General features: G+C 50.9%; 1 protein-coding gene and 1 pseudogene across 3 annotated transcripts in view; one reads left to right on the top strand and one right to left on the bottom strand.

The window, feature by feature from the left end:
- Nucleotides 1-17,274, top strand: part of LOC311610962 (RNA transcription, translation and transport factor protein-like) — a 281,083-nt pseudogene that overhangs the window by 231,320 nt on the left and 32,489 nt on the right. The window lies entirely within an intron of this gene.
- The window catches only part of LOC311610971 (uncharacterized protein C17orf67 homolog), a 55,050-nt gene continuing 45,241 nt past the window's right edge, over nucleotides 7,466-17,274 (bottom strand). For both annotated transcript variants that reach the window (XM_084862622.1, XM_084862623.1), the window contains exons 3-4: nucleotides 9,822-9,958; nucleotides 7,466-7,896 (exon numbers count right to left, since the gene is read on the bottom strand). In XM_084862622.1, coding sequence (XP_084718748.1) covers nucleotides 9,842-9,958 — 117 coding nt within the window. In that variant the 3' untranslated portion in view covers nucleotides 7,466-7,896; nucleotides 9,822-9,841. The remainder of the gene's footprint in view (nucleotides 7,897-9,821; nucleotides 9,959-17,274) is intronic.

The following is a 17,274-nucleotide window of genomic DNA, read 5'->3' as shown; positions in this document are numbered from 1 at the left end:
GAGAGGGATAGAGAATTAGAAACATCAATGAGAGAGTCACTAATCAGCTGCCTTTTGCACACCCCCTACTGGGGATGTGCCCGCAACCAAGGTACATGCCCTTGACCGGAATCGAACCTGGGACCTTTCAGTCTGCAGGCCAATGCTCTATCCACTGAGCCAAACCGGTTTCGGCTCACGGCCCTTCTTGTTACTAGTTGTCCCCCATTAGGCTGCACCCCCGCATGGACCCACCAATATCCCCACACCTGGCACAGGGTCCCAGCGTACAGCAAGTGCTGCCTACGTATTAGCAGACTGCGTGGTCACTATGAGAGTCCCCTCCCCCCCCCACCCCCCCAAAGCAGGCTGAGGACCCCACCCACACTCCTCTGGGTGCACCTCCTGAAGAAAGCTCAATGGCAGGCATTCCGGTCTGAGCAAACGCGGTGTCTGGTGACACCACTGGGCACGCTGACAAGAATGTGGCCGTAGTGGGGTCACCCGCTCTCAGGAAGGAGCCAGGATCAAGTCATGCTGCATCCCGCACAGGAAGGGCATGAGCTGGTGCCGACGGCGCGGGCTGTCCCGGGCCTTTGGTCTTGGGTTTCTCTTCCTAGAGTATTTATAGCCATCCGGAGAAGCGGCTGGCTGCATTAATTGTGAGCGTATGTCCACCCAACGCAGCCATACACCGAACGTATTGAATACCAGGCCTTATATGGGCATCCCTTGTCGATTCATATGTTGTTAATAAGTGACATGAAGTGGATAGCTAAGGCAGCATGCCAAATGCTCGCCTTCCCCCCTTGTCATCTCCAAGGCGCAAGGTTGTTGGTGTGAGGTCATGTTTGTTTTTCATAAGGGACTACTTTGTAGACGAAGAGAGGGAGCTCTGAGGCCCACGGACCTCTGGTGAGCTGCGTGGGACAGACGTATCGTTCAGAAGTGGCAGCAAAGAATGCCGATTCTGTAACCACGTGTCTCAAACGAGGAGTAGATACTGGTACCAAGCACCACTCAACCTAAGTCGTTAACTCATGTAATCCTCACAACAACTCTAAGAGGCAGGTGCTACTATTATCCCCATTTTGCAGGTAAAGAAACTGAGGACCAGAGGTTGGCTGATGGGCCCAGTTAAGTAGGCAGCAGAGATGGAATGTGAAGCCAGGCAGCCTGGCTTCAGAGTCCAGAAGTAGTCAGGCTCCATGGGGACTCATTCAGTCCAACCAAATCCAAACCGAAGGACCCTCTTCCAGAAGACTCGAGCCCCTCCCTCACACACTTGGTATTTTTCTCTCCTGAAGGCTACAGAGCAGCTGCCAGCACAGCCCCAGCCTCAAGGAGCACCCCTGGTTAAGAAGAGCACAAGTCAGCAAGTGTGAAGCGCATCCTAGGGACCCAGGGGCCAGGGAGTGGGCCATCCAAGCAGGCAGAGAGCCCGAAGCACCGGTCACGGGGTACATCCCTGCCTTGTGGTTGCCAGGTTCTGTGTCTGCGGGCAAACCCGTTTTCTCGTCTGAAAATCAACTTCCAAATCTGTGACATGGGAACGAGGATGATGACAACATGCTAGTTCGAATCTCACAGGGATGCTGCCGGGATTAGATGAGAGGAAGCATACAAAGCATTTAGGACAAGGGAATGTGTTCTGTACACATTAGCCATTAGCATTTCTAGCAGAAAGGTCCGGGCATCATCGTTTATTCCTTCACAAACATATACCAAGCACCTCCATGCAATCAATGTACCAGGCACTCCGCCCCAGGTGCTAGGCATATAAAGAATGAGACAGCAGCCAGGCCTTCCAAGAGAGCAAGCATTATAGGGAATTTCCTCTCTTATGGGGTAACTTAGAGGGTAATATGGAATAGGGTAGTGTTTGACATATAGTAAGTTTTATATAAATGTTAGATATTATTATTATTACTGTCAGAGAGAGAGAGAGAGAGAGAGAGAGAGAGAGAGAGAGAGAGAGAGAGAGAATTGTTGGGAGAGGCCATGATATAAGTCTTCCCAAGGGACAGCAGGGGAGGAGGTGTGTGAGGCTGGAGGGAGTCTCTGGTCCTTGCAGAAGGAATCAGAGAAGGTGGTGTGGTGCCGTGCAGGGTATGGGAAATAGTGAGGGCCCACTTCAGGGCATGCAGTTGGCAAGGTGGTGGGCTTGAGGATGGACAGGGACTGGGTCCAGGCAGGCCACTCTGATCGTAGGAAGTCTGCCTCCAAATCCCAAAACCTTATCTCCAGACTCAGGCCTGCGACAGAGGAATAACGAAGCATTGAAGCAGGAATCTAAGTGGGTTATTTTTCTTCCTTTCTGGGGCCCAGTTATTTGCCCGTTAGCCAACCCGGAGATGAGACTGAATTTATGTCTCACCAAAGAGGCACCAGAAAGGGAAGGAGAGAGACACAGAGACAGACAGAGAAAATTATGCAGAGGTTGTTGGGTTTTTTGTGTTTTTTTTTTTTTTTCCTCCTCTGTCTCCTCGGTAGAATCCTGCCGCTCTGTCTCCGGGGAGCGGTTCGCCCTCCAGAAAATATGACACTTTATTTCCTGCCCTTGTTTGTGAACACACCCCATTACCATCCATCTCAGTTTCATGTCGCTGCCAGCCGGCATTAACGCCCTCCTCCTCGCCGCCGAGGCAGAAAATAGAAAAGGAAGAATTCAGCAGATTTCCCCCGTGGCACCCTCGGTGGCACCAAGATAACCAGAGCCGAAACCACAATTGGATTCTTATTCCTTCGGCCCAGGAATGCCGAAGGGCGGGACAGCTTAACCACCTTCTGCATTTTCCTGCAGAGAGAGTCTCCGCTTGTTATTTCGGTTGTCTGGGATCCCTTCTCTGCTACGGACAAAGATACATTAATTAATTTTTATTTTTTTAAATGTTGGGCAGCAGGAGACTCGGTTGCAAACTGTCAGGAACTGTCAGTGGCGCGGGCCCCAGTCAGGTAAGCGGCTGGCGGCGCCTGCGGCGGAGACACACTGACCCCTAGTGGCCGGCCGGGCCCTCGCAGCGCCCGCGCCCCGCCCTCACGGGGTGGGAGAACGTGGCTCTCAGATCAGCAACTCCGCGTGGGCCAGGGGCGTGGCGGGGGCTGGGTCTCCACCGCCTGCCCCAAGGCACGCACACACGTGCGCGCACAAACACGCACATACGTGCACATACAAACACGCAAAGACACGCGCGCACACACCATGTCCAATTGCTTCTCTCCTTTTCCAATGCCACAGAGCATAGATTTTCTGAACCCTCAGGGTGCTAGCCCTGGCCTACAAATAGGCCTTTTTCTTTCTTCCTTTCTTTCTTTTTAACATATTTTATTGATTTTTCACAGAGAGGAGGGAGAGGGATAGAGAGCTAGAAACATCGATGAGAGAGGAACATCGATCAGCTGCCTCCTGCACACTCCCCACTGGGGATGTGCCCGTAACCAAGGTACATGCCCTTAACCGGAATCAAACCAGGGACCCTTGAGTCCACAGGTCGACGCTCTATCCATTGAGCCAAACCGGTTTCGGCAAAGGCCTTTTTCTTTAGATAAGGCCTTTTACTTTGGTCGTAAGAAGTTGTGAAGAAAGGCAGGCAGGGTCCCAGCAGGACATACAGCTGAGAGAGAGGAAGGGAACCGGCTTTTGTGGAGAGACTCCTTTGGGCCAGGCACCATAGTGGCACATGTTAACCCTCTGCAGCCTTAAAATAGCCCCAATGTATGAGAATTGGAAACTGAGGCTCTGGCTGCCCAATGGCTTGTCCAAGTCTCGAAGCTAATGTTTTTATGGATTGTACTGATTTTAATAAGCACGTATTTACCCAGCGCTTATCGGCCAGGCATTCTTCTAGCACTTCGCCTATATTAAAATGACCTCTACTGAATCCCCCATTACAACCAGAGGAGGTAAGTACGTCCATTTCACAGATGAGAAAGCAGAGGCACAGAGAGGTTACGTGGCTGCTGGATGGTGGATCCAGCATAGAGCCCAGGCCGTCTGGCTTTGGCGTGTTCTTCGTGTATCTCTCCAGGGCTCCAGACCCTCTTCTCTATCCCTCCTCACCTCCCCCGGGGACAAGGGGCTGCGGCGGGAGAGGGAGCAGCCATTTTAACTGCCCAGGAAGGAAGAAGCCTGTGAAAGAGGTGGTATTGATGTCACAGACAGTGCCATTCACCTTCAGAGCCTCAACCACCGAGCCACACCAGCCAGGCAACTTCAGGAAGGAAGGCTCAAGGGAAAGGGGAAGGAGGGAGGGAGGCTGAGAGGGCTGCATAAACCACAGTGCTAGCTCATACTCTACTACCACCCCGTGAGCAGGTATTTTCAAACACACCCACACTCTTTTTTTTTTTTTTTTTTTTTTGGGGGGGGGGGGGTTCAATACACGGTGACTAGCTAAACTGTCATTGAGCATACTCTATGCCACACTCCTGTGATTACTACATCACAAATGTGTGCCCCCTCTTTGTATACTATCTCATGTGAGCTACAGAGCAGCCCCATGAGGTAAGTATAGCCAGCCCCACTTTTATATATATATATATATATATATTATGGATTTCAGAGAAGAAGGAAGAGGGAGAGGGAGAGGAAAGAGACAGAAACATCCTTGAGAGAGAATCATGGATGGGCTGCCTCCTGCACGCCCCACTCTGGGGATGGAGCCCACCAACCTGGGCATGTGCCCTGACCGGGAGTCAAATTGTGACCTCCGGGTTCACAGGTCGATGTTCAACCACCCAGCCACACCGGCCGGGCAACTTTACCCATGAGGCAACAGGGCCTTCCCAAGTAACTTGTCCCAAGTTCCCCAGCTCATATGCAGAGACATGGCACCCAGGCCTCCTGACACCAAAGCTCACGGCTCTCCTGTTGTCACTGCCATCCAGGATCCCCACGCAGGAGAGCCCAGCCCCCACCGCCACCCCAGAGGCCCCGTCCTTCCTTCCAGCAGTTGCTCGAACTGGCCAGGCCTGTTCCTGTCTTAAGACCTGGGCCCGAGCCGTTCCCTCCGCCGGGAATGCTCTTCCTGTGCGTGGATCTTCACGCAGTTGGCTCCTTCCTGTCATTCCGGTGTCGGCTCAAGTGTCACCTCCTCCGAAAAGCCTTCCTTGTCCACCCAACCCAAAATAGCCTTCCAGTCACTCTCTTGCATCACCCGCGTGTTTTCTTCCCAGCAGCTATGGATCTGGTGATTTCTTGGTGAGTTACTATTGTTAGTCTCATGTCCTGTGTAACAGGGGCTATCAGTTGCATAGCACGAACCGACTCTGCGCCAGGGCCAAGTTCCAAGCGCTTTACACACAGTCAGTCATTTCATCTCCACAACCGTCCCTCATCGTAAGCTCTATTATTGTCCTCGTGTTACAGGAGGGGGAACTGAGACCGGACAGTTCCAGCTACTTGTCCAAGATTCCACCTTCAAGTAGGCTCTGCTCCTGGCCACCACAAAAGCACCAGCCCCTTCAACCACAAAAAAAGGCAACAATTGAATTTTTAAATGGGTAAAGGATTTAAATAGACATTTCTCCAAAGATACATAAGTGGCCAATAAACCTGTGAAAAGGTGGTCGATATCATTGGTCATTAGGAAAGTGCGATCAAAACCACAATAAGATACCCCTTTCACACCCCCTCAGATGGCTGTAATTTATTTTTTTTATATATTTTTTTTTATTTCATAGAGGAAGGGAGAGGGAGAGATCGAAACATCAATGATGAGAGAATCATTGATTGCCTGCCTCCTTCATGCCCCCTACTGGGGATCAAGCACCCAACCTGGGCATGTGCCCTTGACCGGAATTGAACCTGGGACCCTTCAGTGCGCAGACAGAAGCTCTATCCACTCACCCAAACCGGGTAGGGCCGGATGGCCATAATTTACAAAGATAACAAGTGTTGGCAAGGACGAGGAGAACTTGGAACCCTCGGACAATGCTGGTGGGGATGTAACATGGGGCAGCCCCTGTCGTAGACGGTTTGGTGGTTCCTCGGAAAGTTAAACACAGAATTGCCCTATGACCTGCAATCCCACTCCTAGATACACTCCGGAAAACAGAGACTCAAAACCCAAATGTGTACCCGAATGTTCACAGCAGCACCATTCACAATAGCCGACAGGTGACAGGAATGCAAATGTCCATCCAATTACGAATGGATGAGCCCAGTGTGGTGCTATTAGTCACCACAAATGGACCCAGGGACTGACCCACACTACAAAATGGACGACACTGAAAGACATATGCCAGCCGTGCCCCCCCCACACCCTCACCCCCCATCTGTCTCTCGCTTCAGCCACGTTTGGACGGAGCAGAGCCAGGGACGCTCCTTCTTCCACCTCTGACCTCCCTCCACCTCTTTTCCAGTCACCACCTCCGGAACCTTGTCACCATCCTCAGCCTCCGAGACCAGACACCGTTTTCTGACCTTGATTCCTTATTGCCAAACAACCGTGAGCTCCCAAACTGGCCAGAATGATTCCCCCGAGGTGAGGGCTGCCGCTCACCGACCGGCCAGCCGGCATCCGGGGCCTCCGGCACCTACCTCTCTCTGGGCTTCATGGCCACCGCCAGGATGTGCCTCTCCCGTTTGTGGGCCTCGAAAGGGCACTGGAGTCTCTTAACGCTGCAAACTCTCTTCCAGGACGTGCCGAGGCCTCTTAGGAGGAGTGGGCAAAACTCAGGGCGAAATGGAAGCCGCCCTGGCCTAGGAGAGGAGCCTGACCTTTGGGAGCTGCAGACCCGTGACAGCCCCTCAGCTCCGTGACTTCCTGCAGAACCACTTCCGGGGTGAGCAGGTGAAATGCATCAAGATGGGCGACACTGGACACCTCCCAGGCTGCCGGCCCCCAGGCGGGGCTGGGCGAGTGTCCCTTCAAAAGGCTCACCCTCCAGCACCACCAGGACCCTTAGGAGCCCAGGCCTCTGAGGGGACCCTCTGCATCCCCCTGGGGTCTGGCTTTTGCCTGAGCCTCTCCCTGAAACCAGGGGGCAGCCTTGTAACCTTCCCGGAGCCCTCTCCCCTGCATTGGCCCAAATAGAAACAATAAAGCTTTTTGCAGGGGGGAAAAAAGCTGCCTGGCCTGGGGGGGGGGGGGGGGAGAGACACTCATTGGTTGGTTGGAGCATCGTCCTGTCGTACACCAAAAAGGTCCCAGATTCTATTCCTGGCCAGGGCACATACCTAGGTTATGGGTTCGATCCTGCTTGGGGCATGTACAGCAGGCAACCAATCCATGTTTCTCTCTCCCATCAATGTTTCTCTCGCTCTTTCCCTCCTTCCCCTTCCACCCTCTCTAAAAAGCAATGGGGAAAAAATATCCTAGGTGAGGATTGACACTCCAAAAAAAAGATTGCTCTTGTGAAAAATTGCTGGGTGTTTGTGTTTTCATCCACTCGTGTATTCCGAGAACGGTGAGTTTTCTGATTCTGGATTCGCAAGGATAAACAATGGGTGGGGGAGTGGGAGGGAGAAAAGGAGACACCACACACAGAAAGCTGGTTGAACACGGATGTTTATTAGAGCAGAAGAGAAGGAGGAAATAGGTGACCACACACCTCCAGGGCCCCAGTCGGTGCTCCACGCTGCCAAACTAGACCTCCCGAAGGCCCCGGGCTCTGCAGGCCCAGCTCCCTCTGCCCCAGGGAGACCCTGGTGCTGCCCACCCTTGCAGCGGGGAGGAAGCCCCTGGGGGGGGGGCGTAGGGGGAGGGATCACTCTACTCTAAGCAGTGGTCTCGGTGAGTAATGCAGATTAATAAAATGAAGCAGCATGCGCGTTTGCCATCGACCCCCACAGCCATCTCTGCCACAGGTCGTAAGGTCTGATCGACATCCGTTTCCGCAGCTGAAAGAAATAAATGCAAGGAGGAGCCGCCTCCTGTTCCTCCATTCTCCAGGTCCGCGTTATCAGAGGGCTCCCTGGAAAGAACGGGAAGACACAGTGAGCATGATGCTGATGAAGATGGAGGGCGAGGAGGGGCCGGGAGGAGGAAGAGAGAGCGGGATTTAGAAGGAGGGGGGATGGCTGTCACTTCCTGAGCCCCTCCTGGGACATGCCAGGCAGCCTGCTTTCCAGGCACTGACTTTCTCAGGCTCAGAACCAGATCCGCCACGTGAGGGAGGAGCTCTCACTGTCCTCGTTTCACAGGTGAGGAGCCTGAGAGAGCCTCGGGGCAGTTTTCCCCAAGTGGAGTCTCGATCTGAATGCTCTGGGCCTCCTGATTCCAAGCTGACCGGTGCCTCCAGCATCCTCGCGTCAATGGAGCTGTTAGGAGGGGGGCCTCTGCAGAATCCTGTTTTCAGGAGCCACCCCACCCTCACTCCAGCTCACCAGCACGGCCTGTCCTACCCAGAGGCAGAGGTCTCAGTGGCCCCTCCGAGGGTGCTGCCCTGGTGCTCACTCACCCCCAAACCCCTCCTCTTGCCTGGCCTGTGCAGCGGTAATGATTGGAGGCACTGACTATGCGCCAGGCCCCATAGATATCGTCATTGCCCCCATTTACAGGTGCAGAAATGGAGGCTCAGAGAGGTTAGGCCACTTGCCCAAGGCCACAGAGCGGAAACACGGAAAGCGGCACCCAAGCCTGCCCGGTTCCAGAGTCTGAGCTCCTAACTGCTCCCGGCTGTGTTCTCTGGAAGAAGCCAAGCTCGGACTTCGGGTGCCGGAGGCCCAGGGTCTCTGTGCAAGGGGAGGAGCAGGCTCCAGAGGCTGTAGGAGCCGGAACAGGGAGGCCTCCACCGGCACCTCAAAAGCAGAACCTCTGTGCCATTCCCAGCAGATGCTCCTCTGTCTGTTAAAGCCCCTCAGAGGGACTCCATGTCCCCCCACCACACACACACACACACACACACAGGACCCCTCACTGCCGTCCATATAAGTGCACAGAACTGGAGTGGTCAGAAGGTTGGCATACCAACCACCGCCCAGCACCAGGCAGTAGCTTAATCAGGCTCAGTGAGCCCCTCTATAAAACCAGATTAAAATGCACACCCTAAAAGGACACAGGAGTCTTAAGGGGATCAAATGAGAGAACGTGGGTGAGAGCACCCCCACAATTACAGAGAGCGATGCTCAGAGGGGCGTGTCCCCGAGCCCGTTCCCAGTAGCACAAAATTACCACAAAGACACAGGACCTCTCTTAGCCAGAGGGGGCGGTCTGCCCGACTGCACCCTGCCCGGCTCTGTCCGCACAAGTGACCGAGGAGGAATGACATTCACCAGGCTTAACCTCCGAAGGGATTTGCTACTTTATCTAATAGGATTCGGAGAGGGGGAAGGGGATGGATGTAGACAGTGAGGGAAGAAACCACAGGCTCAGTAGGAACCCGGTACAGGATGGGGGGGGCGGGGGGGGAGGCAGAGGTGGGAGCAGGCCTGCTCAGGGGGACGGAAGACTAAGCCCAGAGGAAGAGGGAAGACGGGCCAGGCACAGTCCCAGCCTGGAGGACCATGGGAAGGCAGGAAAAAAATTGCTGATCCTGGTGACAGCGGGGATGCTGACGATGGGTGTCACTGGCTGAGCCCAAGGATGCTGCCCCCACCTGGACAGACCCAGGCCCCAACAAACCACGCCTGTCCGATTTGTATTCCAGAATGGCCTTTTCTGGACAGCAAATAGGGTCACGTCCCTCCCCTATTTGGGATCTCTTGGTGAGCTGATCAGGGTCAGGGTCCCTTGTGTGTCTCCCAGAGCCCCTTGCACCCTGGCTGCCCCCTATCTCCCCGGCCCCGCTCTTTCAACATGACCGGCTAACGGCTGTTTCCCTGGTGCGTGTTCTGGGGGGCCTCTGAGCCCGTGCACGGCAGCCGCCCTGAAACAGAAGGCCTGAGGGAACCCACCTACCGGAGCGGACGCCGAGCCCCTTACACGGGGTGGACCAGGTTCCTGTCGCAGTGCGGCTTGCAGTGCGGGTTCAGCCAGTGCTCCAGGAACTGCTCCTCGGCGCGGTGCTCCAGGCGGAGCAGGTGGTGCATGTACTCCTGTCAGAACAAACCCCCCGGGAAGAGAGCCTTTATCCAGGTGACCGCGAGCTGCGGATGCTCAGGGCGGCTGTGGTCCTGAGACAGGAAGCCGCCAGGCCGAGGGAGGAGAAACCGCCACGCCCAGGCCTCTGTGGAGACCACAGACCCACTCGGTGGGCAAAAGGAGGAAATCTGACAGCCCTAAGTGCTGAGAGGGTGTGCATCCGTGGGAACACGTCTACACTGATGGCGGGTAACATGGACCAGCCACTGTGGAAAACAAATGGCTGCCTGAGATCCAGAAACTTCACTCCCCGTTCACACCCCGGCCCTGTGCTCCTCAGACGCTATCTGTCGTCAAGATGACCTGGAGGGCTTGTGAAAACACGGGCTGCTGGGCTTCGCCCCCAGAGATTCTATTTCAGAGGGTCTGAGGCCCCAGAATTTGCATTTCTCACAAGTTCCAAGCCTGTGCTGATGCCGCTGATCACTTCGAGGCCAGAGAAACTCTTAAATCAAGAGCTGTGCAGAAGGTTGTGCACAGCAGCAGTAAGTCTGTAGCAGCAAAACACTGGAAACATGCCAAATACCACTGACGGGAGAATGGATAAATAAATTAAAGTAGGGTTTCACCATGGAATATTGTTCAGCAGTGTTGTATATACCTAGAAATCCATTTAGCTACATACAACAACATAGATGAGTCCTCGAAATAGCACATTGAGAAAAAAAAAAACACACACACACACACAAAGCAAATCCAGTAAGGCATTTATAATGTGGCACCATTTTTATAAACCTCAAGACATGCACAATAATAGATTAGTTATGGCTGCATGCATTTGTGATAAAAATCATCTTTTTTTTTTTTAACGCAAGGGATAACCACAAGGAAGCTGAATTTGCTGTACTGCCGTGTTTTCCCGAAAATAAGACCTTCTCCAAAAATAAGACCTAGCGCATAGAAAGATAAGACATCCCCTGAAAATAAGACCTAGCGCAACTTTGGGAGAAAAAATTAATATAAGACACTTATTTTCGGGGAAACGGGGTACTTTATTATCAAATAAAACAGGCTTTGCCCTCATTGGTGTGGCTCAGTTGGTTGGGTGTCGTCCTGTGTACATCGAAAGGTTGCCGGTTCAATTCCCAGTCAGGGCACTTGCCTGGGTTTCGGGTTCAATCCCCTGTAGAGGGCGTGTAGGAGGCAGCTGATTAATATTTCGCTCTGCACATCGATGTTTCTCTCTCTCTCCCTCTCTCTCTCTTCCTCTCTCGAAAAATCGTTTAAAATATATTTTTAAAATATTTTTAGAAAAGAAAAATAAATAAGAACTGTTTAATTACGGTGCAAATAAATGATTGATAAGGTGTCCAATTTTCCTGAATTGTTTTTTCCTTCCCCTAGGACCCATGCAGTTTGAATTGTTTTGGTTATCATGGATGTTTTTATTTAACTCGTTGAAATGCACCCCATGTCCTGTGGGCAGGACACCTCTGGGGCAGCCAAGGTGGGAGTGGATGGTGAGAAGGCTCCTCGCGGAACCCAGCACTGATACCCCGGGAGCTTGCTGAATGAGGTTGTGAGTTTTGGACTGGATTCTGCCCTGTCCTGCCCTCTCTGGGGAGTGTTTGGCCAGAAGAATAATAAGTGGGAGGAACAGGAAGGCACTGTGGAGTCTTGTAAATAAGGAACAAAGACTTCCCAACACATAGCCTTGCTTATTCAGCTATTCCCTGTAAGCAGTGGGCTGAAGGAACCCATGTTACCCGGTTGCTGGGCAATGTGGTGGAGAGGCTAAGAGGTCTGGGTCAGCGTCTGGTTCAAAGCCAGACTCTGCCAACGTTGCTTTACTCCAGACTCAATTTGTCCATCTGGAGACACTAGCACTTATTTCACCGAGTTGCCAGGATTCAATTAAATTATAAAGTTCTGTACCAAATACCCCTTTTTGCCCCTCTAAACCTGCAAGTGACAAGTTACCAGTTGCTATGATGCACATTGACCACCAGGGGGCAGACACTCAATGCAGGAGCTGCCCTGTGGTGGTCAGTGTGCTCCCATAGCCAACCTCCCAGCCCCAATCGGGGGTCCACTGGCCAACCTCCCACGGCCTCTCCTTCGAGCAGCTGCCCCCTCCACAGAGGCCCCAATTGGGGGGGTGGCCAGCCAACCTCCTGTGGTCCCTCTCCCCAGCCGCCAACTTCCTGTGGTCCCTCCCCACCAGCCAGCCAGCCCTCCAATACATCTCAATCACCGGCCAGGCTGAGGGACCCCACCCGTGCACAAATTCGTGCACCAAGCCTCTAGTAGATAAATAAATGTAAAATGTTCTTCAAATGTCAGTTTCACTGAACCAAGTCATGACACAGCAGGAAGCATGCAGGCTGCATAGCCAAGTACAATGGTCTTCGTGGGGAAAAGCACTTGGATGATTGTTGGTGTCAAGGATTGAACTAGCAGTGTTTTGTGTGCTTGTTTGGCAGACATCTTCTCGAAAATGAAGAAAGTGAGATTGTTCCTTCAAGAAAAGCTATAGACAGGACTTATCACAAAATGATAAGCATGGATACACCTTTTATTTTATTTTTTAATATACTTTTATTGATTTCAGAGAGGAAGAAAGAAACATCAATGATGAGAGAGAATCATCAGTCGGCTGCCTCCAGCACACTCCCTATTAGGGACTGAGCCACAACCTGGGCATGTGCCCTGACCAGGAATCGAACCGTCACCTCCTGGTTCATAGGTCAATGCTCAATCACTGAGCCATGCCAATTGGGCTATACACTTTTTGTAAGTATACCTTCATTTGCCTTCTTACTCATTTAATTCTGGTCCCACTCGGCCCACATCCACCTGTCTTTTTTATAGCAATGACCAAAGTACCTAGTGGGTGGCACATAATAGGACCTCAATAAAACTTACTGGAGAAATATTAAAAAAAAAAAAAAAAAAAAAAAAAAGTGAGTGAGTGAATTAATTAATTGACTGTTCTTTCTCCATAATCTTAGCAAATCCTCTTTGGAAGGACCCCCCAACATCTGTGTCAATCGGCACATTGCAATAGCTCAGTCCAAATGTACTTATGTATTTCACACTCCTGAGTAGCAGCTGAAATCATAGTTGCAGAAAAACAACCAAAACACACAGAGAGAGAGAGGAAGAGAGAGAGAAACGAGCACTGGTTTCCATGACAGTTCACTATTTATTTAAAATGTTAGGAAAATAAATATGCCACAAAGGCCTACAAGCAATCATTAGTCAAAGATGAAAAGCCCAACTGCAAATCTGCTGAAAACCACAAATTCAACAATTGTGTTGGCTGAGTTAGAAATGACCCGACATTAATGATCATCTCAAATGTTCCTGGATCAAGAAAGAAGAGCTAGATGGAAAATAAATTTTAATTTCTTCTTAGATTCCTTTCTTCGAGGGGAAAAAAATTTTGAAAACAAAGCAAAAACCAATATCTGTCTCTCGTGGTCAATGCCAAGGGTAATAATGGAAGTAAGTAATTTAACCATAATTAAAGCAGAGATTGAAAGTGGTCCCTTTTTATGGCACTGGAGTGGTGTGATAATGAAATTATATACTTGCCCGGCTGGTATTGCTCAGTGGTTGAACGTCAAGCTATGAACCAAGAGGTCACTGTTTGATTCCCAGTCAGGGCACATGCCTGAATGGTGGGCTCAATTCCCAGCTGGGGGCTATGCAGGAGGCAGCCAATCAAAGATTCTCTCTCATCATTGATGTTTCTATCTCTCCCTCTCCGTTCCTCTCTGAATTAAATAAAAATATATTTTAAAATAAAATAAAATATCCACCAGAACCTGACCTAAGCTGAGAATCATAAACAGTTCATCTATTAAAGAGAAAACCGGTTTGGCTTAGTGGATAGAGCGTCGGCCTTCGGACAGAAAGATCCCAGGTTCGATTCCTGTCAAGGGCATGTACATTGGTTGTGGGCCCATCTCCAGTAGGAGGTGTGCAGGAGGCAGCTGGTTGATGTTTCTCTCTCATCGATGTTTCTAGCTCTCTATCCCTCTCTCCCTTCCTCTCTGTAAAAAATCAATAAAATATATTTTAAAAAATAAATAAATAAAGAGCAAACGGTTCTCAAGAAGACAAAATCCTTCCTCAGGCGTTTGCATGGAACTGAAGGCCCAGCAGCGTGTGGATGAGTTATTCTGCTCATCGGGGAAAGCAGGTGCTCGCTGGGACAGAAGGGTGGCTCTGAAGTTACCCTCACCGCGACACTTGCAGGCCTGCTCAGCCCTGAAAGGAGGCAGGTCAGTGATGCGCGCAACCTACTGATCTCAGTCACTCCGATCTGGTCTTTGAGATCACGGGGAACAAAAGGGTAATGGAGTGACTGCACACATGTGTCAAGGGCTGAACATGAAAGAGTAATTCACAAAGGCTCCGCACAATAAAGCTAATATGATTTATACTTGCCCAACGAGAACATTCCTTAAAGGAAGACAGGCCAAAATGGAAAGCCTATTCCCAGGACGCACAAGTGCTTACGAAAGACATAATTTTAGCTGAGATGTCATCCTTTTGAAGAATTTCCATGCTTCACCCCAGCAGTTGGCAAATAATTTCTTCCCTAAAAATTTGAGACGGTTATGAGAAATGTAATGAATTTGAGGGAGGCGATAGAAGAGATTTCTAGGAAACAGTCTCCAGGTTCTGCAGTAGAGTTATGTCCTGTCAAACGTCTCCCCAGGAGGGAAGCAAGGAAAGGAATGGAAATAAGTATAATGAGCATTTAGTAAATGTCAAATATTGTGCTTGGTGCTGGGGACCCAGAAGTGCGAGAAACAGTCCATCTGCTCAAGTAGTTTAGAGGAGACGAGGAGGAGAGACAGATTTTTTTCAAAGTGAAAAGCAGCAATCTTGTGCTGTGAGTTGATGCCACAGGGATGCTCTGATTCACGGCAGGAGGGCGGGGGCATCATGAAGGCCTCTCAAAAAAGGCATTATTGAAGGTGAGTTTCTACAAATGAAGAAGAGTGAGCCAGGTAAACAGGAGCGGAAGAAACGAGCACTAAGGCAGGTTTGCAAAGCGAAGCACTCCAAACACACCTAGTTTCCTCAATGTGATAATATACTTAACATTCAACTAATTGTATTTCTAGACCTTTTTCTAGACATGTACAACTATGCAGATGTACCTATAAAATACATAGTATTGTTTTATGTGTGAGTATTAGGAGGCCAGGGGAGAGAGAGAGGAGGTGACATTGAGAATATAAAGAGGAAGAACTAATGGAAAAAAGTATTGCAAGCAAAGAGAATCATTTGTGGCCCGGCCGGCTAGCATGGTGCAGTGGTTGAGCGTCAATCTATGAACCAGGAGGTCACAGTTCGATTCCCGGTCGGGGCTCATGCCTGGGTTTCGGGCTTGATCTCCAGTGTGGGGTGTGCAAGAGGCAGCCAATCAATGATACCCTCTCATCATTGATGTTTCTGTCTCTCTCGCCCTCTCCTTTCCTCTCTGAAATCAATCAAAAAATATTTTTTAAAGGGAATCATTTGTGAAAAGATGCTGAGATCAGAGATAGAAGATGCTGAGCGCAGAGAGGAGGGCCTAGTTGAAAACCAGTGAGAAGTTCTGGGTGGTTGGAGCATAAATTTCCCAGAGTTCTGGGCTGGGCCCACATTTGAAACAGCAAGAGTTTAAACTAAAATTCTGAAAATTAAACATAAGCACAGTCATGACTGAGAAAATGTTCAGGGAACGCTCAGAATAATTTTCCACCTTCCTCCCTCTAAACACACAGCCAGCCCTTCTTTCCATGCAGCTCTGTCTCCATCAATTTTTCCCCGGCAATGTTTTTCCCTCCATTAGGATCTTCAGGCTTCGTTACACATGATGTCTTCATGAAACCAGTGTAGTGAGTCCTAAATCAGAACCTGAAGCTAACTGAGCTGAACCCTACATGTCCCCAGCTGGGATGTCCCGATGGAATATCCCAGTCTTCCGGGAGGGCCCATCCCATTCCTACGATGTCCAGTCCCCTAGTCCCCAAAATCTCTGAAGACTTGGGGGCCATGTTTCTCCTGAATTCGTCTCATAGCTCGTTTATCCACCACCACAGCTTCCAACTCGAGTGCTTTCCTTCAATTTTCTTCAGCCACCTTCACCCACACACACCAACCACCTCTCATTCCTCCGAAGAACCACTAACACAGGTTGCTGCATCTAGCACACTTTTCCTCAGATTTGCGGGTTGCAGAAAACAACCTCAAACTCAATGTCAGGCGTTGCCATAAAGTCAATGGATCAGCTGCTTCCTACCACCCGGAATTTCTCAGGAGTGTGCCTCTGAGCCCCTACTCTCCCACCTGCCTCTTTCTCTCTCTGACCCCTCTTCTCGTCCCCCACCACTGGACCTCCCAGCCTCTTCCTCTCAGCTGCTTTCTTCCCCAGATCACGTCTCCCCTTTGGTTTCTCTCCCCATCCCCACTGTGGCCTTCCCTTCCTCCATCAAGGGTGCCAACCAGATGCTCATACTCCTCTGGGTGCAAGCCAGCCCTTCTTCCCAAATGCAGGGCAGCCCCTGCCCTTCCCCATAGCGTTCTGACCTTCCCACCACGTGCTCAGAAAAGAGCACCTGATGCCGTGCATCAGCGAAATACATCTGGTCCAGCCAGTCCCAGCCCTGAACCTACTTCTGGAAACCCTACCACCCCTCAGAGGCCAGCACCTGCCAGCATTTATTTTTATTTTTTTATATTTTTTCATATATTTTATTGATTTTTTACAGAGAGGAAGAGAGAGGGATGGGGAGTTAGAAACATTGATGAGAATCATCCATCAGCTGCCTCTTGCACACCCCCTACTGGGGATGTGCCTGCAACCAAGGTACATGCCCTTGACCGGAATCGAACCCGGGACCTTTCAGTCCACAGGCCGACGCTCTATCCACTGAGCCAAACCGGTTTCGGCTACCTGCCCACATTTAAACCAAGTGTCAACATGCTGAACACGGCTTAGCAGATGCTCTTGGGGTGAGACTACTGCGAATCTTCACACTTGTCTTCCTTTTGAATTAGTTCCTGATACCTCCCCAGAGCACCGTGCGTTCACCCTCATCTGTGGCCTCTTCCTCTCAAGAAGGCCTTTGTTTTTGCACAGTCCCTCAGAGGGAAGCAGCAAAATTAAATTACCCAGCTCGTCATCTCTCGGTATTTCAAAGTTAGCGGTGAGCACACGAGTCTCCGGGCTCAGCTCCCAAGGGCACACGCCGTCCCCAGAGATCACTACCTCTGTGGGTTTGTCCCGGCCCACCTGTCTGTCTCCTGGGCACCATGGCAAGGAGGT

The sequence above is a fragment of the Pipistrellus hanaki genome, assembly GCF_964339955.1.
Source record: "Pipistrellus hanaki genome assembly, chromosome: 16".
Classification (NCBI taxonomy): Eukaryota; Metazoa; Chordata; class Mammalia; order Chiroptera; family Vespertilionidae; genus Pipistrellus; species Pipistrellus hanaki.
The sequence above is the reverse complement of the archived record's forward strand: the minus strand, read 5'-3'. Positions and strand labels throughout refer to the sequence as shown.